We start from the raw sequence: 24,714 nt of genomic DNA, 5'->3' as shown, positions 1-24,714 counted from the left end.
TATTCAGCGACTTGACTAGTCCACATTGCGCAAAATACTTTGTTTCATCTGCATTACCCGAAAACACATTTTAATAATATTCTTAAATACTTTACAATGTCAAAAGTACAGGATTGTTCCTTAAAGCATTTGATATAACATACACAGTATGCTCTCTCAAAACTCAAATGCTTAAAGCATTTCAGCATTACAAAGGTTTCAGTATTTCCCAGAAGTTCACTCATTCATCCCATTGGATGTACAGAATTATGTGGTTTACACAGTTTTGCCAACATCCAAAACATTGTGTTTTAAATGTATTAAGCATAGCATGTACAATAAGAATTGTTTCCATAGGAACATAACAGGACTTGTCATCAGTGACAGGTAGCTACGGATACATTCAATCAGCCATTCCAATACACTGGCCGAGCTTATTGGTGGTTAAAGCAGTACTCTGGGCTCTTATCACCCCTCAAAAAAGTCAATTCAATTTTTGCCAGAATCTAACATCAATGGCTCAAGGAAATACTGTTTAAAAACAATAAACATTCTCCAATAAATGAAGATTTCTTATCCAACTTAGAAACAAAAGTAGTAATTTCTACATGAATATATTCTTATAATTGTCCAAAACTGAAAATATCAAAGTGCACAGAAGGTAGAACCGATCACCAGAAAGTCATTCTAATCTTCTCAACTTTCTTACTTGGGATTTATCATCAGGGGTATGAGAACATCTCTTCTTGATATGTACCAGTCTAGTTTCAAAGATTAACTGCATATGAGCAATGTAGAGCCCATACTCTCCAGCTAGAAGACCTGTGGTACTACCAACTACGTAGAGTCATTCCTAAATCTCCTAGGAGGAGATAAAGACTGAACCCTGACTTGGAGCAGATGATGGTGGCTGTCAGCCATATTCTAACGTGGGAGGCCCCCGGACAATGTTGAAATAACCAGCCAGGGCTCCGAGGTCAATATAGAGAGATCGTTGTCTCTTCATTGCTTCAGATTCTTCTGTGCTCCCCGTGCATGAAGAGGAATCTGTGAACGCAACAATTGGGGGATTGTAAATTCGCCATCCAGGACAGATCAGATACACATTTAGCCAACAAACACAATCACTTGGGGCCTGCTGAGAAGTCTTTTAAAAATCTCATTTTATTCCAAAAGCTTGAGTATTTTTCCTCAACTGTCCATCTCAGATGAAACAGACCAAATAGCAGTTCAGAAAGCAAATGACTATGAGATGGTATAGAGGAACCCAACATGCAGATACTTCTTAAAAGAGTAGCACTGAAAAAGGCCAGAGAAAGTCCATGGGACTTTTAGGAGAGACACATGGGGACAGAGCATGAATCTCAATAGCTTTTTAATAAAAAGAAAATGGCAAACACACTATTCCTAGAATAGTTTCTAAATTGGGAAGGTTTCTGTCAGAGGAAAAGATTTTTAGGAAAAAATCAGAAATGCCATTTAAATTCAAACTCAGCTTTGTAATCATGGGCCACTTGGGATATTATTCAGTGGGCTAGGGGCCTAAGGAAGTTTGCTGTGAACGCCTAGAATGATACTTTATCAAGACCCAAACTATTATGGCTCATTTACTTAAAGTGAACAAGTGAAGTCAGAAACCACTCAGGATAGGATTGGAATATCCAGATGTATGGACCAACCCACAGTGACTGATTTGAGGCCCATCTACCAGAGATGCACATTATGATTTTCTAGCAAATTGATTCTCAATGAAAAAAAAAAAAAACTCATGTTCCGCTTTCATTCCACAAACTTCAAAGAAAGAAATCTGGAAGGACCCTCAGATGAAAAGCAAGCTTGCAGGCAACGCCCTCTTGTAATGTTCTCCATACCTGTAATGTTCTCTGGCAGCTCCAAATCCTTTCTCGTTACTCTTTTCCTCTCAAAAAGGGCCGAGTCCAGACTCTGACAACGTGGCTGGTCTTCTCGGGGAGGGTTCAGGGCCTCGTGCTTCAGCAGGTCTGCCGCAGTTGGACGATGGTTTGGGTTCCTTTCCAGTGCTGCCTCTATCAGCTCTCTCATGCCTGGGCTAGAGTCCTGAGCAATGTCTTCCAAAGGGGGTGCTTGCTTATGAATCTAACAACAAACCCATTTTTTTTTTAGTGTACAAAGAGTATTTTGGTGGGTGAAGGAGGAGGGAGGGGGATAGTCTCACGGGTGAAAATGCTCTAGGGACTAGTTACTGGAAATTACATTCTGTCGCCAATTTCCCCGTTCACTGCCAACAAAAGCAACAACTATCACTCTCCAAGAGCATGGATTTAAATTCAAACACTGGATCCAAAATCTAAAACCACTGAATTTACAAATGGGGCACCTTGTTTCTATGCTGTCTCCACAACAGAGCCATGGCCTCAACTTATCTCTGCTGCTCTAGCAAAGTCTCGGCACTATGTTCTTCTCCTCTGAGAAAGGAAGGTGGTAATGTCTCTCCTGGATTCCAGGCCGTCAAAAGGCTCTAACCTCTATTGCACTTATTAGCATAGGGCTGCTTAGTAATCTTTTCTGTGTCATAGACCTCTTTTGCAATGTGGTGAAGCCTATAGAGCCCTTCTCAGAAAAAATGCTGGTTTCTACATTTATAATTAAAGGAAATGCTGAATTTCAGTTATAGATTGGTAAAAATAAGGTTGTCTTTTTTTCCCCATCCAAGTTCATGGACCTCCTGAAATCTTAGGTCCCCTTGATCTCAAGTTAAGAACCCCCAACTTGAAGAGTTCAAAGTACACATAGAACATCTCTGGCTTGGAGGCTGGGGTCATTTCAAGGTTGCTACCAAGTACTTTTAATTTTGTGAGATAAAAAGAAATGATCTTTCACGGATGGCTGATTCAGGCCCAAGAGGCCCTTCCCTTTTATATTATTTATTACTATTATTATTAATTTTCTCCAACATAGGACACACTTGTAGCTCTCTTAACATCATTTCAACTCTCTGTGAGAGCCTGGAAGCTTGTCTGAGCAGGAGTTTCCCAGCCCAGACCAAACCATCCCTCCCATGGCTGGTTTAATGGCTCATACTTACTATGTAAAGGTAGGATGGGTAGGCAGAGCGAGGGTAGCGTTTCACCCAGGGAGGGGTACCCGTCTGCATGTGGATGAGGGTGGCCCCCAAGCTGTAGATATCGGCTTTTGTTGAATGACCTCTGCAGAGAATCACTTCTGGGCTCATGTAAATCTGGAGGAAAAAAAAAAAAAAAAAGGAGGGGGGAAGGTGAGAATCAGCCTGATGTTCCCGCATTTGGTTGTTTTAGTATTTATTTCCCTGCTCCAGTTCTGGGAATTCCCCCGCCTTATCATTTCTATCAAACCCTCTACCCTCTGCAAAAGAGACAATGCTTGCTTCTTCTAGGTAAGGAAAATGAGACACACTTTATTTGGGAGCCAGGCAACCTTGGCTGGAGGGAGTAAACTTAGCCTGACAAAGAATACCTTTCAATCACATGCTGAAGGTGCTGCAGATTGGGTCATGAAGAGGGCTGACGCCAAGCAAAGGACGCAGAATTTCCATCTTACTGGAAGAAACGACCTACTGCACTTGATGGTTTTCTTAGTGAGTTGGGGGGCTTTTTGTTTTTTATTTAATTTTTTTTAAGACTTGGTCTGTCCTAGCCTGCTACTTTTCCCACTTGGGTTGGTTCAACTCTCCTTAAGTATCCTACCTATCACCTCCATCATGCCTGGGGGCTCGCCATAGCAATATCGAACTTTTATTATTAATTACACAATTAATATTAATACAGAGCCAGTAGACTCAGCCCACTGCAGCTCAGAACTCCTGAACTTAAGAGATCTGCCAGTCTCAGCCTATGGGATAAAGCATTGATTACAGGTGAGCTGCACCACCACACCTTACTTGCTGGAAGGGCTTTTTAAAATTAAAATATGAATCTCATTTCTTATTTAAAGTGGATAACCCACAGATCCTTCTTAGTCCAAAGCTTAACATTAATAGTTTTTTGATTACTCACACAGGGATATGAATGCTCTTAAAGTTAGATAATCATTAAATCATTTCTACTTGGCTTGAAAATGGGTTTTTTATTTACATTTTAATATAAATGTATCTAATGTTCTGGGAATTGAGTTTTATCAAAGACCTAGTTCAAGAAGAATGACTTTTCCGCATCCTGACTCCTACTCAACTGTTTCCTGAAGCCCAAACACTACACTGAGGTGAAGACAGTTTTCTTTGAGAACCCAAATTAGACAGTCTACAGTGATTCCAAATAATCTGGGTCAAGCACTGGAGAATTAATGGATTTCAAAGGGTTTCCACATCCTCTAAGAAATGAATTTGAATGTATATGATGATTTTCAATAACAAAGCCAAACTGTCTGGGGCTAGGGATCTTAGTAAGATCCTATAGATTTCAGAAGGTCCATCAACTGGAATGGAAAAAACAATGCATATCCTTATTTTCACTAATCTTCTGTTTCTTTTGTAAATCCTACGTATTTCACTTTATGCATTTAAGAACATTATTCTGAGAAGAGCTCCATAGGCTTCCCAAGATTGCCGAAGAGTTCCATGACACACAAAAAGTTAAGAATCTGTGGTCTTACAGTTGGTCCTTATCACACTTTAATGACAGCTTAGTGACTGCATTGTTGGTATAAGAGAGTCACTGTACTTTGGGCTACAGTTTGGGCTGGAAGCTGGGAGGCTTGAGCTTTAGCAACAACTCTGTCTCTAACTGCAGGACCTTGGAGGAGAGAGAACCTCTCTGGGCCTAGGTTTGCCCATCAGTAAAATGATAGGGTTGAATCAAAGAGAAACTACTGGAAGGTCCCTTCCGGGGCGAAAAAAGTCAGATTCTTTAAAGTAAATTCTTTCATTTTCTGTGTTTTTGGAACTGAGAAGTTGTGTCTATAAAAGGAAAAGGACAAATAGATGCTAGCTCTAAACCACAGTGAGTCTGCATTCCTTGGGTATTCTTCTGGGACCTCCACATAGTGGTCCACAGAAGGTGACTTTTGTTGCTTTGTTTCATTTTTTAATGATCCGATGGCCAGAATTCAGCCTTGACTGAATTCTAATCTAGGCCTTGTTGCGCAATTACACACAGCAAACACAGTAGCAACCTACTACCCAGTTGGGTGCTAGGCTAGATGCAGGGGGATAAAAACATTCAGTAGCCATCCTTGTCCTCAATGAGCTTGCTGACTAGTAGAGGAAAGAACAACTGTTGGCATTCATTGACTAATTTAACGTTTGCAAAGGACATCATATACACATTATTTCATCCTCACGATTCCTTTTTGTAGATGAGAAAATGGAGGTAGTGCAGAGAGGTTCAGCGACCACCATGGTCACACCAGTCAATGTCTGCAGTAGGTTGCTCACCCACCCAGTGATTTTATGAATAAAGGTACTCAGTGATCATTCTACTACACCACTCCGTGCTGTCTCTCCCCAACATAGTTATAAACACCAGCAGCTCTTTGTTTCCTCTAAGATAAAGATAAAGTACAAACTTCTGTTTGGCTTTGGGAAGAGTTTTAGATGCTTCCAAACTTGGCCCCAATCTATCTGTTCAGCCGCACTTTACATCATTTCCCTGCCTGTGCTCTGATTCAGCATAACTGGTCTTTCTGTTTCTCATAAACAGTACTCCATTTATTTGTATTTATTCTCTTTAAAACTTATTCTGTAAATTATTATATATGTGTTATTCTCTCCCCCATTAGGATGTAAGCCTTCTTGACAGTATGGATTGGTTCATTCTTTGTCACTGGCATCCCTAGCAAAATACACAGTGCCTGGCACATGACAGGGGCATAACAAATGCTCAGTGATTAATTAATTGATCCACCACGTAGGTTAAAACCAAACAAGATATTTTAACCAAAAAAATATATAATCTTCTAGAAGAAGAAAAAGGTGGGGTGGCTTCAAATTAATCATCCTAATGCCGATTAATTTCTCTCACACATTTTAGCTTCTGATTTTTCCCAGTTTTTTCATTAAAATCAAATGTTGAAGGGGCAGCTAGGTGGCACAGTGGATAGAGCACCGGCCCTGAAGTCTGGAGGACCTGAGTTCAAATATAACCTCAGACCAAACACTTGACATTTACTAGCTGTGTGACCCTGGGCAAGTCACTTAACCCCAGTTGCCTAAAACAAAAACAAAAACAAACAAAAAAATAAAATGGAATGTTGACCAGGATAGCTAGGTGGTGCAGTGGATAGAGCACCAACCCTCAAGCCAGGAGGACCTGAGTTCAAATCTGCCCTCAGATACTTGACCCTTACTAGCTGTGTGACCCTGGACAAGTCACTTAACCTAATTACCTCACCAAAAGAAAAAAAAGAAAGAAAGAAAATGGAATGTTACTGTCCAGATATATTATTTCTTCAACTTCAAACTTTCCATCCAGAGTCAAAATTTGACAACTGTAGTTTTGATACTCCCAAGATATAGACTAGTTCTGGCATTTGGAGCTGAAAAATCTTCATGAAGTTCTCTTGCAAACCATTCTAGCCGATCCATAAGAAGCAATTTATTGTTGCAGAAAAAAAAAAGATAACATAAATGTTATCTAGTAGCAGAACACTACATTGCTAGACTTGTAACTCAAACAGGCACTGCCTTTTTTCAAAGAACATTCCCAGAAAAGGTCTGTTTTTTTTTTTCTCCAGCATTGCAAAATACTTAATTTAATCACACTATTAGGAAGAAGTAGTAGGAGGGAGGGGAGTGAGATGTGGGTAATTGAAATGTAGAAGTTTTTCCTATGCTTAATACCATAACTAGTTTGGTTTTTTAATTCTTTTTTCTTTACAAGTCCAGGGAGAGAAAAAGTTTATGAGGCTTAATATTTTTAAACTAATAAGATATCCTGAAGCGTTTTCCAAAGATTTGTCCAGGGTCAGACAGTGAGCATCAGTCAAAAGCAGGAGTTGAACACAGGTCTTCATGACTTTAAAGATAACTTTCCCATTCATTTTTTTTTTTCATATTAGGTTGTAAAGAAGAAAAAAAAAAACTTATACCAGGTCAAAAACCTACAAGCTTCCTTCTCTTCTGGCTCACAGACATCCATGCACAAGGTCAAAGATTATATAGTTTAAAAATAGTCCCTTTAGGGTCCAGCCTGATGGTGCATACCTGTAATCTATACTATTAGGGGAGGCTATTGCTAGGGGGATTGCTTGAGTTCAAGAGTTCTGAGCTGCAGTGGCCTAAAGCCCATGAGATATGCTCCCTAAATCTGCCACCCATATGACAAGCTGCCAAGGAGCCATCAGGCTGATGAAATAAGGACAGACCATCCCACCTCAGAACGAAGAGTCAAAGCTTCCAGGCCAATGAGTAATGGGTTGAGTGGCCACTACACTTCCAGCCCAGGGGAGAGAGACTCAGTTGCCAAAAAAATAAAAATCCCTCCTTACAAAATGGAGGAAGGAGAGAGAGGGAAGAACATCTCACTTGTAGATACTCAAAATGGTTATGGCCCATTAAGGAATTTATTAATGACAAATCTAAGCATTATAACATATGAAAAACCCTGAGGACATGTCTCCATTGTAGGAAATTCTGTTCCTTTTTGCTTCGTGGAAACCTTAAATATTATTGCTATTGTGTTTTTGGCTCAGATTTGCTCATTATTCACTATTTAAATTAAATTCAACCGTAATCCCACATGTACTTTAAGGAAAACTAGTGATATTATCAACTTATAGAACATTATTTCACAGGCTTTTCCTTCCCTTTACCCTCTCTCACAGGGATTCTAGAATCTTTACCAAAAAGAATTTCAGAAAGACAAAGTCATTTCCTTGGATATGTAATTACCTCTGTTCCCCGAAGATCCTTAGGAAAATAGATCTCTTCTGTCATCTTAACACTCAGCCCAAAATCTACCAACACAGCCTTCGTGGACATGAAAACGATGTTGCTGGCTGCAGCAGAAAGAAAACACTTTTTTAGCCTAAAAATGTACACGTATGTTATGATACAACAGTGTCCAAAGGGCATCTAGTGTAGTTTTCAGAAAAATGCAGGTGGGGAAAAAAAAAAGATTCAGAATCTAGGCATAGGAGGAGGCCATTTTGTACATAAATGACCAACATAGGCCAACAAAGTGGTCAGGGACTCAAGCTTCAAATTCTCAGAGCCAAAAATGTAGATGTGAATGGTGTCACATTGTGACCATATCATTCTTCTGAAAGAAGAAACAACAATCCCAATTCTGACCCTATAAAAGCTGAGCCTGCAATGAAGCCTAACGCTTACACCAAGTTTTACACTGGTTCTCTTTCAGATTTGCTGATTCATGTTGCTAGAAAATTTCAAGGATTCATGATGTTATCCACAAGGCTCTTCCTTTTATGAAAACAGATGATGAGGCTGCAATGCCTTAACAGATTATATTCATGGGGTTTGAATTGTTATAGTCAGAAAAATATCTGTGCTTAGTGGCAAGCTCTCCAGTGATAGTTAGATTGGGCCGTGGACAAGATCACCTGTTTTGGGGTCCATACTCCTAAATCTTGCCAGAGCTTGCACTCCATTGGCATAGTATTCAGGAATCCAGGGTCATCTCCATACCACAATGGGGTACCAGAGTAGGACATCATGAGTTCTATCTAGTTCTAGATATTACTAGGAGAGTTTCCAAACATTTAATCTATTTGTTTTACATGGTCCCAAAAAAGAGAGATGAGAAGCAACCTCTCTTGACTCCTCTGCAGAGATGAGGGATCCACAGGGGTGAATAATACATAGATTTTCAGATTTTTTTCCTGATGTATCAATCAGTTTTGCTCATTTTTCCCCTCCTCCTCCTCCTATTTTTCTTTTTAAAAATCTTTTGTCATATGTGATGGCTCTTTAGGGATGGGAGAGCAGGAGGAATACAGGGGAAAGGGCAGTATAAAAATAAAAGATACCAATTTTTTTTTAATAAAATTTGTTTGGGGGGGTGGGGAAGCATGTCTTTTAAGGATATTTAATGACTTAAAGAGTAGTTGAATAGTAGCACTTATTAGACTGAGATAGGGTGATCTTCTTTATGTCTATCTTGTCAAATTTCTAAGTCAGTGCCGTGGCATTTTTTCAATATGGAAGAGCTCCATGGAGGAAAGGGGGAAAAAAAAATCGATGGAAACATATCTATTACTGCCACCAGCTCTCAGAGAAAATGCTACCCTTGCCTTTAAGGGACTTAAAAATTTAGAGGTGAAAAACCATCTGTCTCCTGTCAGAGTATTATGGGTCCAACCCACCAAATATTTCAACAAATGGTAATATATTAAGCAAGACAACAGGAGGCAGAGCCAGACGAGGAATCAGGAAGAGGAGGGTCAAGTCTGGCCTCTTGACACATATTAGCTATGAGACCCTAAGCAAGTCATTTAATCTCTCGGTGCCCCCAAGTAATGCTCCAAAATTATAATTTGCAGAATTACTTCCAATTTGCAAGGGTAAAATGGATTTTGTTGGAAAAATGAAATCACAGATCCAGTTCTGCCTCTCCCTCCCAAGCCCGTCCCCTGCACCCCCTTCCAAGACTACAAAACACAACTTACGTTTAATATCATGGTGTATTACTTTCTTTGAGTGAAGAAAATCAAGCCCCTTCAGGACATGCTTCGTGACCCAAATAATTTCAAATTCTCTCATAGGTCCACAGCTCTCCAACTTCTCCATAACAGATCCCCCCTCGCCCGCTTCCATAAAGAGGTGGATAGTTTCACCCCACAAAACAGCACCATATAATTCTGCAATATTTTCATGATGGAAGCAGGCCTGAATTTCAACATCGGATGGTTTGAACTGATCTACTGGGATCTAAATGACAAAAAACAGGAGGCAGATTAAGGACAGTATAATGCTAATTCCTTCACTTCTTGCGATGGGGATCCAGCAGAGAATCAATCGAGATAAACTAGGTAGCCAAAAGGATATATTTAGATGGCCAATGCAACAGGACAAATAATTATTATTATAATTGTAACAATAATGACTAAGCCATAGGCTAGCCTCCACAGAGCCAGACTGGAAAATCCACATAATGCTACGCAGCTAAGTCAGACTTCCCACGAGTGATGGGTCATTACTGTTTATCTTTCCCACCCCCTGAAAAAGTGAAAGAGTGGTCATCCTCACAGTTCAGACACGCTGACTGCCCTCTAGAATGGTCTGAACCGTGTGGAATCACATAAGGTCTGAGGGAAAGTGTTTGCTTAACGTAACATTGACCTACCCTGTAGGTCAGGATTACATATATATATAAAAATATACATAGATATGTACATATGTATGTATGCGTATATGTGTGTGTGTAAAATCCTGTCTTTGAATACATATATATACACATATACATATATGTATGTATATGTGTGTGATATATATATTATATATTTATGTATATATACACATATCTGAACTGTGCGATTTTCTTACCTAGACTGTAATCTTTCATTATTAAATATATGGGTACTCCAATAAAGGAAGACTTTTTCTTCTATGCCACAAAAGTATATTTTGATTAGTGGGGCCAGAACAAGAAATATTACTGTTAGATTTTAGATAGAACCCTAGATTTACTGTCCTTTTCTATTTTTAGTATAACAAAGGGACCCAAATCAGTTGCTTCCTATAAATGTTGGGCTCTCAAATGCTAGCAGAATTAGACAATCCTTCACTGACTTTTCAGAATGATGTGAAGATGTGTCTCATACAATGGGGCAGCCGATAAGCTCCAATCACTGGTGTTTTATGGAGCAACCAACGAGGCCAACCATATCAATTTCATATCTTAGCATAAGTTGGGGACTCAAGATACATTTACAAATTATGTCTATATTTATAAAAGTATTTATATATATAATACACAAATATAAAATTTAATCTGTAATATAGTTTAAAAGCATTACATAAATAAAAAGCATAGATAAAAATATGACAACAGTCCCACTATTAAGCATTCTCGTATACATGCATCCTTTTAAAGTTATCTGCTTCTTAGATGGGTCTAAGTTTTGAGAAGTCCTACAAACTGAGGAAAACAAACAACCCGGCGAGTTTACTCTCCCAGCCTCTGATTATTTCCCTGCCCAGTTCTCATCCTCAAAAAGAGGAAGAAGGGGTCTGTGGGCTCAGAGTCATGGAGTCAACCACAACTTGCAATTGTCCTACGCCTCCCCCCAAATGTGGGAGTAATAACAGCATTGAAGCTGTGGGTAAACAAGTGAAATCCCAGCTCTGGGTAAGCTGCAAGCCCTTTCTTTTTGTCACAGAAGCACACAGACTCAGAGTCTGCAAGAATTTAGGTAGCGAGTCAATCAGTGAATACAGATGTTTTTAAATGGGTCATCTCATAGACGGGATCCAGCCAAAGGAACTATAATCCAGTGAAAATATTTGAAACATGCAAAAGGGGGAAAATGTGAATGGGAAGGAGTATTTTTTGCTATAAATACATACCAGTTTACATGCCATTCTTTTTTTTGTCCTCCTGTCTTGTGCTAAGTATACTTTTCCAAAAGCTCCCCGGGGAATGAAATCAGAGCCAATATTCCTGTAAGTCAGTTTCCATGGAAAAAGGAAAACATCAGCATCGATCTGGTACCTTCCATTTTGGGGGGTGATGACCTGTTAAATGATTTTTAAAAAGGCAGAGCCTCAATTAAAAAGATCCTTTTGGATACATGTTACAAAGTACTGTATGTCTGAAGAGATGCCACCGACCATATGTGATCACCATGACACACTGTATACAGAAAGCTATATTTAGAACCATTGACAAGGCAAAGGAAGCATGTGAAAACTCATTCCTGGTGAAACCTGCTCAAATTTCCATCTAGCATGAGTAAGCTCTTTAAATTGCAACCTATAAAATTATTTTCACCATGGAACACCACTGCCATACCACGCTGATTGACTTAAAACAATGACTGCATAAACAGATCTGCAGGTTGATTTGTTTCTAAGTAGAATATGATAACCTGTTAGTCTACATAGCTATTACTAACACATGATGCACACCTCAGACATTAACCAATGGTCACAGAGCATTCTAAAAACAGTAGGTCAAGGTGAGACTGAACCATTTTAAGAAAGGCACTACCTAAAGAATGGTTATATAGAACAATAATGTAAAAATATTCCCAAAGGGCGGTTTCTGCATAGGCTGTCTCCACCGTTTGGGACACAAAAGACAGCCATTTCTACACTAACACTGGGAACCAAATTTGAAAGTTAAAATCAAACCATAATAGGCTGCACATGAAGCCTTTAGTAAATGGGCTAAATATATGCCCACTCTTCCCAAAAAATCAACCCTGCCATAATTTTTCCCAAATGTAATGAATTTGAATCAAAATATTATTAAATAGGAGGTTATCTTGCAACATGACATTTGGATTATTTAGCTTCAGTAAAAGAAAGATTGTAGATGGGGGAAGGGGAAAAGGGTGTGTGACTAATAGTACTAAAAAGTTAATGAATAAGGGAGAGAGAATGAGAATTTAAATTATATTTCATTGTGTCTAACATTCTCATGATCATGACTTTGGCCTTCTGTATGGGTATACTATTAAAAACAGTAGAGACCAAATAATTTACTTTAGCCAAAATTCTCCAAATGATGCACCTACTGGGGCAGAGAATAAGTCTAACACTATAGAAATCAAAATCTATTGAGCACCTAACGCGTGCAAAACTTTGGATCAGGCCACTATTGGGGTTAAAAAGCATAAAACATAATGTTGGCCTCTTGGCAAAACCAGATCCTTCCACATTATCTTGGGGGCTGGCAGGAGTTTTAAGAAACCATTTAATACTATACTAGGAATACAGTAAGTGATTAATTTACTTCATCATATGACTTCAGACAGAATAATTCTTGCCACCTCTGTTGGAGTATAGTTTTCCTGTTCTTAAAAAATTAATAATAACAATAGAAATTCCATAAGCTCCTTCAGTAAATGAATTCGATTTTTAACAATCTTCTCTATCAGAAAAACACTACTTCTATCTATCCCTAATTCCTCATGCTGTAGTTTAAGTCCATCTCCTCCCAGAGAGACAGAGAACAAGTAGCTACCACCCTCTAAGTAAGAGCCCTTTACTTATTTGAATGGCATCATTAAAGTAACAACATCAAAATAAATTTACTAGCAGCCTACCTTTATAAGGCACCAAGCACACATCTACCTTCTCCTCTCCTGAATGAATGATCCAGGATGTGTGAAAAACACATCCACTTTAAATTAATACATATTTTTAAGCATTTTCCTATTTATGCAGATTGCTGATATACATAGTAAGTTCTAGACTCAGGACAAATCTTTGAAGATGATTTTAAATATCATCTCTTCAAAAAACTTGGAGAAAACTGAGCAAAAACCTTGGTTGAGGGACAGCTAAGTGGTGCAGTGGGCAGAGCTCCAGCATTAAAGTCAGGAGGACCCGAGTTCTATTCTGGCCTCAGACACTTGACACTTATTAGCTGTGTGACCCTGGGCAAGTCACTTAACCCCAATTGCCTCACCAAAACAAACAAACAAACAAATGTAAAAAAGCCTTGATTGGTTATCTATATGCTACATACTCGTCTGGGCCAGGGGTCACTCTGTGTCATGACATAATTATAACATCTGCCATTTATACAGCACCTTAAAGTGTACAGAATGATTTCTCTTTATTCTCTCACTTGAGTTTCATGAGAGCCCCATGAGATAGGTACCAAAAATATTATTAAGCCCTTTTTACAGAAGAGAAAACTGAGGTTTGGGGAGGATAAGTAATTTGCCTAGAGTCAGAGGGCTAGTAACCAGTTAGCCAGATGATGCAGTGGATAAAGCACTGGGCTTGGAACCAGAAAGATTCATCTTCATGAGTTTAAATCTGGTCTCATATACTTACTAGCTGTGAGACCCTGGACAGTATCATTGCCTCAACTTCCTCATCTGTAAAATGAGCTAGAAAAGGAAATGGCAAACCACTCCAGTATCATTGCCAAGAAAACCCCAAATGGGGTCACTGTAGAGTCAGACATGACTGAAATGACTCAACAACAACAACCCAGGGCTAGTAAGTGTCAGAGGCAAGATCTGAACTAAGGCCATGGGCATTCACAATGTCACGCTACCTCCCTAATATAAATAAATATGATATGGATCTTTGTTTCTCTTCAAAAAAAGCTTACTAATCAGAAAATACATGTCTTGGACCAACGGGTCCAAGGGCAGCAGTATCTAATTTGGGCTACAAAACCACAAGCATCCAGTCTGTTTCAGATGATGTCACCACAGTTTGCTATGCTGGAATATATGAAGAGTAGGAATCAGAAACCTTATTAACAGAAACATACGTTCCAGAAATTATACTTACCCTCCATCTACAGAGTTGTGAAGGTTAAAGGAGACATTCTGAAACAATCTGTGAACCTCAATGCCCTAAACAAGTGCCAGCTATCATTTTTATTGTTATATCATCACCCACCATTACTATTGCTACTGCTACTACTACTACTATTACTACCACCATCACCACTACTACTACCACCATCACTACTACCACCACCACCATCACATCCGGCACTAGCACGAAATCATGCTAGATTAATCTATTAGAATCAGTTTATCACAAAGTCCTGTTGAGTATCCAGGCCATTCTGCTCCTAATAACTCTTTTAGTGAAGACAACAATGACATGTTTAGAACAATACTACCTACTCTTCTGCTGCCATAACCTTCTATTTGTAATTATGATCTTTACAGGCCTGGAGAACAAATTTTTAAAAGTCTGTACTTCTATACCTTCCAGGGTCCGGATCCATAGCCTTCTCTAAAAGCACTGCCAAGACCATTGGAGCTACTTGGGATTTTTTCGCCCACTTCCAAAACCTTCTGCAGATTCTTCACAATGAGAGCTGATGCTGCAGTGACTTCTGTCACTTTTTTTGGAGGACTCAATTTTGCAATGTGAACCAGCCGTTAACTTACTGGACACCTCTTCTATATCAGACATTGCACGAGGGTCTTAGGACAGGGGAAGAAGAATTCAAAGATGAACAAGACAGTGCTGTCCTCTCTCCTCAGGAAGCTTACAGAGTCCAGTGGGGAGAAGAGATAAGCACACAAATAACTAAGATGAGGTAGAATGTCATCCATATTATAACAGGGGTATAAGCCAGTTAGGGCTTATATGGTCAAGTAGGGTATGGTGGCACTTGGAAAGGGCAGATCAGATTTGGTTTTGAAGGAGAAACTAGTGAATCCCAGAAGATTTTGTGAAGGAGGTGGCATTTACTTTGGTCCTATAAAAATGGAAAAGGCTTTGATGGGCAGAGATACCGTTCTCCCTGTTCCAGGTAGAAGGAAATGAATGGCATGAACCAAGGGAAAGAGATAAGAAAAGTATAGGAAGCATTTCAAGGAACACTAAATTGTCCAACTTGGCTAAAAACATGAATTAGTAGTAGAAAAATAGTAGCAGCCAACAATGGAAATGGAGACTGAAGCCAACACAAAGAAAGCGTCTCCTTTTCTGCATCAATTTTACTAAACCATATATTAAATAAGATATATGTGTGTGCATATGTATATATATATAAAATTATAATATGTATGCCTCACTGCAGGTATATAGATCATTTTAACCTTCAAGATGACTAGCTAAATATTTAATAACAGGCTGCCACTTAATCCTCACCTCTCACCTGGTTGCACTACTTTGGGACTTCTGACTAACTTCTATCCCTTGTCCCCACTTCCTAGCTCCCTTTTCTGTAGTGTGCTCCCCCAATAGACTGTAAACTTCTATGGGCAGGAACTGTCTTTTATTCATACTTGAATCCCTAGCATTTAGCACAGTGCCTGGCACACAGTAGGTGCTAAATAAATGTTTATTGACTGATCATAGCATTATACATAATTCAAGATATTTTCCAGAAGAAATTAACATCCAAAAAAAGCAAAGGCACCCAAGAAGAAGGAACTCTACTCAGTCTATTCTACTACTACTACTCAGTCTACTATTCAGCAGAGTTCACAGTCGCCATATTATCAAGCAAAGCAAACACCAACTGTACAGATTTATCTTGAACAATATCGGATTACAGCTGAACATGGCCAGCTTCCAGTAAAGACAAATCATTCAACCACCCAGCTGACCCAAGTGAGAATACTGTTTTTATCTAAGTGAATGTAGGACAACAGACTTTCAAAATAAAAATGAAAAAAATCATCAAGTGCAGATTTTAGGCATGGGCTGTTTTTACTCCTTCCACATGGGTCTCCTCAAAGTTACCTATTTTGTGATTAAGGGATATAACATAAAGGTCTTCACTTTCAATAAGTGTTATTTATAAGTTGTTGCTTACTACTCTCAGTACTGTGTGGGCAGTTGTTTCTAAATTAGGTTAGATTCTGATGATACCTAACCCCACCTTGCAAACATGAAGGACATCAACATAACACTGGCACACCTGAGCACGTCACATGATCTTCTCTTGGGACATCAATTTGTTGCCATAATGTTTTAGATTATTTGCATTCTAGGGATGACTAGCAAACACAACATTCATCACTCACTCACGGTCTGCCAATCAAAAAGGATGAGCTTGTGATTAGATATTTGCAGTCTGTAGCTTATAAGTTGTATAGTTGCAAAGACTCACTCTAGTTACCGGTAAAATTCCAGTGACTTGATGAACCTCACTCAGTCCTCCCTTCCCCCCAAATGACTGAGATGAACAAGAAATTCGGTCTTCACAAATAAAAGTTAAGTACAGTTATTATTTCTAGTTTAGAATAAGAATATTTCTTTCAGCAGAATACTTACTATCATTTTGCCTAAACTACATGATAAGAGAGAAGGAGCTTTTCTTATGAGGCCCCTCATTCAGAATACTCAGACTGGCCACTGTTAGAAACACTAGTCTTTGAATATTTAAAGAGAGGTAATATGGTATAGGGGCTAGCTAAAAGGCATCCTGATTCAGAGTGAGGAAAGATCTGAGGAGGAATACTAGCTCCAATACTTATTAGTTATAAGACCACAGGCAAGTCGTGTGACTTCTGAGCCTCAGTTTCCTCATCTGTAAACTAGAGATAATAATACTCATACTATCCCCTTTGGAAGGTCATTGCAGGGAAAGGGTTTTATACGTAGACTCTGGGGATACACCATAGAAACATGAGCTGCAATTACTGCTTTTCAGTCTCATTCAGTAAAAATCAGAACTGAAATCTTAAAAGATTTTGTATTGAGCTTTTAACTTCAAGGTGATTCTTACCACATTTGTAGGTGCTGTGAAAGCTGGCCAAAGTTAAACTACTCTTAAGCTACACTGGTCTACTTGCTACCTTCTCTCCACTGGGTGATCTCTAGACTAGTCAACATTTAGCAACAATACAAATGGAAAAATCATGAAAAGCAAAAAACTTGACAGGTGAATTGCTTACTGTATTCAGTAGGATTCCAGATTCCTGTGGCCGGCGTCCACAATAATGCTTTGTGGCATTGGAAACGTGATTCGAAAAAGCAAGCAAGTCCTCCACGGTTCCATATCTGACAGATGATGGCAAAGAAACCTCCTGGCCACTGAGCAGAAGCGATTCTGCACGCTCTTCATTTTGATTAGAGTCCTGGCCCATCTTGACAAGGCTGTGTTCATAAACTGCAGGTTCTCCGCTTGGGTAGAGATTTTCCATCATATCTATGACTTCAGACATATTCAGGTTTTCAATTAACAAGTCAATTTCTTCTTTATCATCACTTCCCGTGCTCATATACTCCATTACTGCTGTGTTTTCTAAATCAACTGCAAAGTCAAAGGACAATGATTGGTTACAGTAAGAAGCATAAATCAGTACTGAAATGAATAAAAAGAAAAAGGCTGAGAACAGATTTCAGTATTTACATCTTTATGTGTAAGTCAAAGATTTTATCATATGATATAAATGTAACCATTAATTCTGCCCAGCAGGGAAAAAAATAATGTAAGTCTTCAACCAGAGGGGTAAATTATTATTATGTATTTTTAAGTAAGTCTTCAGCCAGAAGGGTAAATTGTTATTTATTTTAAGTATCAAAGTTTTGCTAATATAGTTTGTAAGTATCAGATTGATTGATATTTAAGCTCCATAAGTTTAAAGTTAGAGAAAAATATCATTGTGCATTATGGCATTATACAGTTATCCCCTTGAGAAATTATAGGAAAGAAAATTGAGAAGCAAGGTCAAATTCAAGAGCATCAGCTTCTATGGAGCACAGATCATTTGAAATAAAGACAACCTACAGTGTAGGCTAAGTCCTTTTATTAAGGGGATTTGTTCTGTGGTTTGGATTCAGTCAAAGGGCCATACTTTTTTCTTAATAAATTTATTTACTTTTAGTTTTCAATATTCACCTTCAAAAGATTTTGAGTTCCAAATTTTCTCTCCATTTCTCTCTCCCCCCACCCCAAGACAGCATGTAAATTGATACAGGCTCAACATACACATTCATATTAAACCTATTTTCACATTAGTCACTTTGTAAAGAAGAATTAGAATTAACGGGAGAAACCACAAGAAAGAAGAAACAAAAACAAAAAAAGAGGGAGAGCAAATAATATGCTTCGATCTGCATTCAGACTCCATAGTTCTTTTTCTGGATGTAGACAGCATTTTCTATCAAGAGTCTTTTGGGGTTGTCTTAGATACTTGCATTGCTAAGAAGAGATAAGTCTATCAAAGTCAGTCATCACATAATGTGACTGTTACTGTGTACAATGTTCTTCTGGTTCTGCTCACTTTACTCAGCATCAGTTCATATAAATCTTTCCAGGTTTTTCTGAAGTCTGCCTACTCATCATTTCTTATAGCACAATAGTATTCCATTACATTCATGTACCACAACTTGTTCAGCCATTCCCCAACTGATGGGCCAAAGGGCCACACTTGAAGAACTACAAGGCCACATGTAGTCTCGAGGCTGCAGGTTCCCCACCCCAGACACCAACATTTAGGGCAGCTAGGTGACACCATAGCGCACACAGCTCTGGGCCTGGAATCAGGAAAACTCATTAATTTCATGAGTTCAAATCTGGCTTCAGACACTTACTAGCTGTGTTCCAGAACAGGGTTTACTGTGATTTAAGCTCGGGATCCATACCACAAGTGCATAATAAATGAACCTTTCCAACTTGATCAGTTTTAGTTTATTTCTGGACACCAATTCCTTAAATTTAAGTAACACAAGTGACACAAATACATTAAATTCAGTAATCATTAAAAAAAGGTCTAGTCCAATTTGACAAACCTGGTAGAAGCTTTAAAAAAAAGAAAAAGACTACTGCATAGATGAAAGCACTAGACAGAGCAAAAACAGGGATCAGAAAGAAAATCACCTACATGCCATGGGCAAGCACTTGTATATACAATGCATGGGCACACATATCAATATAAATATATAATTTGCATAATATATTATGCAGAAAATATGGAAGTATGAAAACAATCTAATATACACTTTTCCTCCTTCTTGCAGGCTTCTGGAAATGTATTTCCTTCTCAGCTACTCACATAATGGAAAGAGGAACATCTCTCCATTGGCATAGAATATTCAAAGCCCAAATGATAAGAACCTGAAGCAAAACCCAGTAGAACCATGGAAAGCTCGGTAGAAAGGAAAAAAAGCAGAAGATACAACTTTGAAATCAAAACCTTGCAGTTAACTAAAACCAAATCAAGGAGGTCCAAAGATCAGAAGTTCTATGGCCACTTGCCCAACATAATTCTAGTTTCAAGCCAAACACCTTTCCTTGGCTCTCACCCCTGAAAAAACAACACTGTTCTCTCCACAAGAATCTCTATATGCAAAATCTGCACATCATAAAACAGCTTTCAATTAGTTAACTTGGCAAATGAAATTCACCCTCTGGAGTCAGTCTGTATGCAAATAATTTGGCTTACATTCTTTAGGAGCTCATCAGATAGAAGTTCTATTTCTGAGAGTAGTTCTGGATCTAAATGAATAGATAGGTTAAAAGAGCTAATAGGGAAAAAGATTATAGTTTCAGATTCTAGTTCTGCCAGTGCCTGCAAGTCTGGAGACATGCCACTTAAGCAGTAGGGTTTTTTTTTTAACCTCTCTTCACCAAAAACATATACTTCCACTGTATTTGGAAGCTACTATGGAAGATGATTTTGTTTATAAGGTTGCTGCAAGCAGCAGTAGTAAGAACAGGTAAAGGAATACAGCATTAGTAATTCAAAAGTGAAAAATCTGTTAGCTCTTACAATAAAGTTAACCAACACTTACAGTATCATTTTTTTTTGAGGCAATTAGGGTTAGGTGACTTGTCCAGGGTCACACAAAAAGTCCTCTTGATTCCAGGGTCTATGCTGTATCTACTGTGCCACCTAGCTGCCTCTATAATTATAGTATATACATCAGGTGCAACATCTGGGAATTTTCAAAAGAAAAGAAGATAATAGGGAAGGGAAGGAATTTAACTAGTTATTTAGTACAAGGGAACATTTCAATTCAAAAAGGAGCAGAAGGGATATTTTCTTTGGAGAGAGGTAACACAACCTGGTGGATAGAAAATTGGGTTCAAAAGATCTAGGTTCAAGTCTAACCTCAGGCATATACTGGTTTTGTGACTAAGCAAATCACAACCGCACAATGCTCTAAATCAGTGGTGTTCAACTCAAATAGGAACTGGGGCCACTAATCCACAAATACAGCACTTTGCACCATAGATTAACTTAGATAAAACACGGTATTATCTATATTTTATTGTGTTTTTATTTTGTTAAATATTTCCCAATGATTTCCGGCTGTGGTTTGGAGTATTATGGTTTGGGGACCCCTTGTGCCTCAAAATCCTTTCAAGGGGTCAGAACTATCTTTATAATAATAGACATTTTTAACATGGTAAATATCAATAAATACAACTCGCATAAATAAAAGTGGGGGGAGGAGGAGGCCTTCAATTTTTAAGAGTGTAAAAGGGGTCATGAGATCAAAACATTTGAGAACCACCATCCTATACCAATGAAATTAAAGGTCCAATTCCTATCCCTATCCTATATTTTCTCTTACTGGGATAACTAAGAGGCAATAACCAGGCAACAGGTCCTGGAAGATGGGCAATGACCTTTAGTTCAGACATGCATTCCTGAAAGGATAACACCTCCCCACCCTGCATACATATACAAATATTTAAGGATCTTGTAACCATAAACTGCCCAACAGTCTCCAGATAGTGTGAGAAAGATCATAACCTTCTCCTCCCGGCAAACTGGTACCTCAGATCAGAGTTCTGAGAATATAGTGCACAGTGTTAGGCTGTGAATGGATGAACTGAATCCTAGTAGTACCGAAGGCTAGTACCTAGCCTTAGTTACTGGATACATTTCACTTTAGATGCTTCTTTGAAAAACGATGATGTGGTCAAACAGCTACCATAAGTGGAGTTTCTAGAAATCAGATTTTTTTTTTAAAGTATGAAGTACTTTAGCTGTCACATGAAGACAACCTACATATACTACAGTATAGTACAGCTAATATGTCCTCATGGCCCTTGTGTAAAGAAGGGTGATTATGAAAAAAGACAAATCTTGCTATGGATACTGTTGACATTTGGGAAAAGTTAATTAATTCCTCTCATCCTCACATTATTTTAATTCATCTTCTAGACTGTAGGTTGAAGAGCAGAGGTCAATCTCTATTGGAGGAGGGAGTTCCTTACATGGATGAAGTTACAGAGCAGTTAAAAAAAAAAAAAAGGCTCTCCAAAATCTTAACTTCAGATTGTAGGTCTCAGAAGAAAACAATTTTAGGGTCCAACATTAAATCTTTTGATCAGGCTTACCTCTTAAGTTATTCTGGTGTAAACTCTTGAGACAATCTGCAGGAATTTAAAAAGCGTGCCTTTCACATTGGCACCGACTGAGCAAACTGCAAACTCTGTGGAATTTTCCCCTGCTTCCTCTCTGAAGTCATGTGAACCCATGGACTTTTTTTTTTAAGAAACATATTTGATTAGTAAGTCAATAAGTCCTCCCCAGCCAACAGGATGCTAAGTAGAGTTACTTTTTGTCACAACTTCTGTTTTTCAAGCCTGGATTGTATAAGAAGAAACTGCAACTAACTGCTCAATGAAACCTAAGCAGTATCCAAGCTCTGTTGGCCACATCCCTCTCACTGACATACCAGCAATACGGCCCTGAGGACAACTTACATCTTAATACTTCTACAGATGCAGGTGGTGAAGTTTTCTGAGTTGCTTTTTCAGTTGACTAGACAATCTACTGATACCTTCTGAGCTAGTCTCAAGAACACATGGTAGGGCAGGTACCATTAAAATTCTGTATTACAGATGAGCAAAGTGAGATTCAAAAAGCTAAGACAACTTGGACAGAATAAAAGCAAGCAGCTACAGAAAGAATGAATTAACTGCAAAGTTGTTCTAGAATAGCAATCAATGAGTTGTAGCATGTGTAGGCCAAATGCACTGCCTCCCCTCTACAGAGCACAAGCAACTTACTGACAAAAAACATATCCTTGCAAAACTTTACACCTGGAAGAGAGGAGTACAAAATCATTTGCCTGAAGTCACCAGGTGAAAGCCCTGGAAGAGGTAACCAATACAATATTCTAGGTTAATTTCAGTTAAACTGATATCAAAAGTGGAATCCGAAGTCCTGGCTTCCAGTTCCTACCTTGCAACTGGCCAGCTGTCACCTAAGTTAATGCTCTTATTTATAACTCCCCTCTCTAGTGCCTTAAGGATTATTTTCCTCATAGCAAACTCTTGAGGTAGTAAGTAGTATAAGTATTATTAACTATGTTTTACATTTGAGGAAACAGAGGTTCACAATGTCTCACATAGTAAGTGTGTATGTACTCTCTCAGGAACACTGTCTCCTGACTTCAGGCCCAATACTTTCACACCTTATTAGCCTTGGTGTATTCTTATCTGTAAAAAAACAAAAAAAAGCAACTAGGAAAAATAATACTAATCTATTTACCTCAAACTCCTGGAGAAGCAAAAGAGATTACCTATTTGGCTTTTAAAACTGCAGCCCCCTAAAAATATAAGGTCCTAAACATCTGCAAGAATCTTGTTGTGGGATGTAGGTTGCAAGAATTCTGATAGAGGAGGTGGCTACTCCCTTGCAATCAATGTTAAGAATCCCTCACTAGTGTGTATTAAACAGAGTTTTCCCCTGGAAAGGGGGGGGGAAGCTTTACTTAGTGGTCAATTACTCCAGGTGCAAAGATTTCTTGCTTTAATATGCAAATAAAAGGTGTACCCTTTCTCACAGGTAGCCAGCTGTCCAAATAGCATTTCTAATCTCTTAATAGAGACCTTTCAGAATAAAGCCTAAGGATGATGTATTTTAATTGGACTGAAGCACTGCATTAGTTAATCACAAAAAGCCAAAAGATCTATACTATAGAGAAAAACTGGTTTGAAGGTCATCAAATAGTAAGCACAAAGGAAAATCTTCGGGTGAGATAATCTATTTGGCCTATATAGATTACTCAAAGTAATGGTATGTAAAGCTGATGTATTTTTAGTTTCAAGGAACAGCCCCTTATTTTGGTTCAAACCACCCACTCTCCAAGATGAAAATTAGCAAGAGTTTACATCACTTCACACAGGCTAGATTGGGCTCTACCCTCTCCCTTCCTCACTCCCTTTTGAAAAATCCCATCCAACAACTTGAAGCATAGCCTTCAACACTTTCAGGTTGAACCTGTCAGTTTGAGCCCACAAGCATTGGACGCTGAGCCTCAGGGTGTCAGAATGAAAGCAGCCCTCAGTTAATACCTTCAATGAAGTTTCCCACCCCCGCTTGCTGATATAGCCTTTCTAGCCCCAAAGCCCAGTCTTGATGCTATGACGCAAAAGCCCTTTACAAAATACTCGGAGCAACTGAGTCGGACTCCCAAAAGCCCCAAACTCCTTCCTCCCTCCCCAGTGAACCTGCCGTCCCCCGCCCCCAGCCCCCAGCCTTGCCTCCCCAGTTCCTGTTAATTCATTAAAATTATCAGTCCCTAGAACACCTGCAGTTTAGGAATAATTCTTAGGATTAGGTCAACAAAATGCATGAGGGTGATCTGTTAGTATAGTTAGGTCTACTGATGTTTTTGAAGGGACGCAGAGAGCAGCCGGGGCCGGATACCGCCGATTCTGGTCTGGGTGGCATTCACCTGGGACCGAGCTCCGCGAGCTCCCCAGTGGCCTTGGAAGGGAGGTGAGGCGTCCATCCCACCCCTCCCGGGCACAGCCCAGACCTGCACTACCAACCTCGAGCAAGTCTTGCGGACAGCAGGGATCCGGGAGAGAGAAGAAAGGGGGCGGGGTCGAAAGACGGCCACCAGTTAGAGTTTTGCAAGGTGCTTTCCAGCGGGATCTCGCAGCATCCCGACCGGGTCCGAGAGGAAGGAAACTCGGCAGCAGCGGCTGCTTCACAAATTCAGCTAGCCCCCGGGGAGTTCCCCTTCTCTTCCCGGCAGCCAAGCGGAGAAACACAGGGACGGAGAAGACGACGCTGCCCAAAAAAAAAAAAAAAAAAAAAAAAAAAAGTCCTCTCCCCACTCCACCCGAGTCCCCTAATGCCCCCGAGACGCCTGAGCTTCGCGCTTCTTTCCTACCTGGAGTCCCCGTGCAGCCCGGCGGGCGGGCAGCTGGACCCGTCCAGGCACAGCGCTCCGCAGCTCGCGCACTGCCAGAG

The 24,714-nt window shown here is 39.3% G+C and overlaps 1 protein-coding gene across 4 annotated transcripts; it reads right to left on the bottom strand.

Annotated features, from left to right (window-relative positions):
- MAP3K8 (mitogen-activated protein kinase kinase kinase 8) lies at positions 1 to 24,684 on the bottom strand. Of its 4 annotated transcripts, none has more exons than XM_027841523.1 (8): positions 24,635 to 24,684; positions 17,443 to 17,801; positions 11,456 to 11,623; positions 9,556 to 9,817; positions 7,820 to 7,926; positions 3,044 to 3,196; positions 1,851 to 2,094; positions 1 to 1,026 (listed from the first exon to the last, which is right to left on the bottom strand). In XM_027841523.1, the coding sequence occupies exons 2-8, from the start codon at positions 17,776 to 17,778 to the stop codon at positions 893 to 895; spliced, it is 1,404 nt and encodes a 467-aa protein (XP_027697324.1). In that variant the 5' UTR covers positions 17,779 to 17,801; positions 24,635 to 24,684; the 3' UTR covers positions 1 to 892. The 4 variants fall into 4 exon arrangements, with proteins under 4 accessions (XP_027697324.1, XP_027697325.1, XP_027697326.1 ...); XM_027841524.1 differs by lacking the exon at positions 24,635 to 24,684 and adding an exon at positions 21,843 to 21,893; XM_027841525.1 differs by lacking the exon at positions 24,635 to 24,684 and adding an exon at positions 20,285 to 20,304.
- Between the last annotated feature and the right edge of the window lie 30 nt (positions 24,685 to 24,714).

This window comes from Vombatus ursinus, unplaced genomic scaffold (assembly GCF_900497805.2).
Source record: "Vombatus ursinus unplaced genomic scaffold, bare-nosed wombat genome assembly UNPS02014861.1, whole genome shotgun sequence".
NCBI lineage: Eukaryota > Metazoa > Chordata > Mammalia > Diprotodontia > Vombatidae > Vombatus > Vombatus ursinus.
Note: the sequence above shows the minus strand (reverse complement) of the source record. Positions and strands in the feature narration are given on the sequence as shown.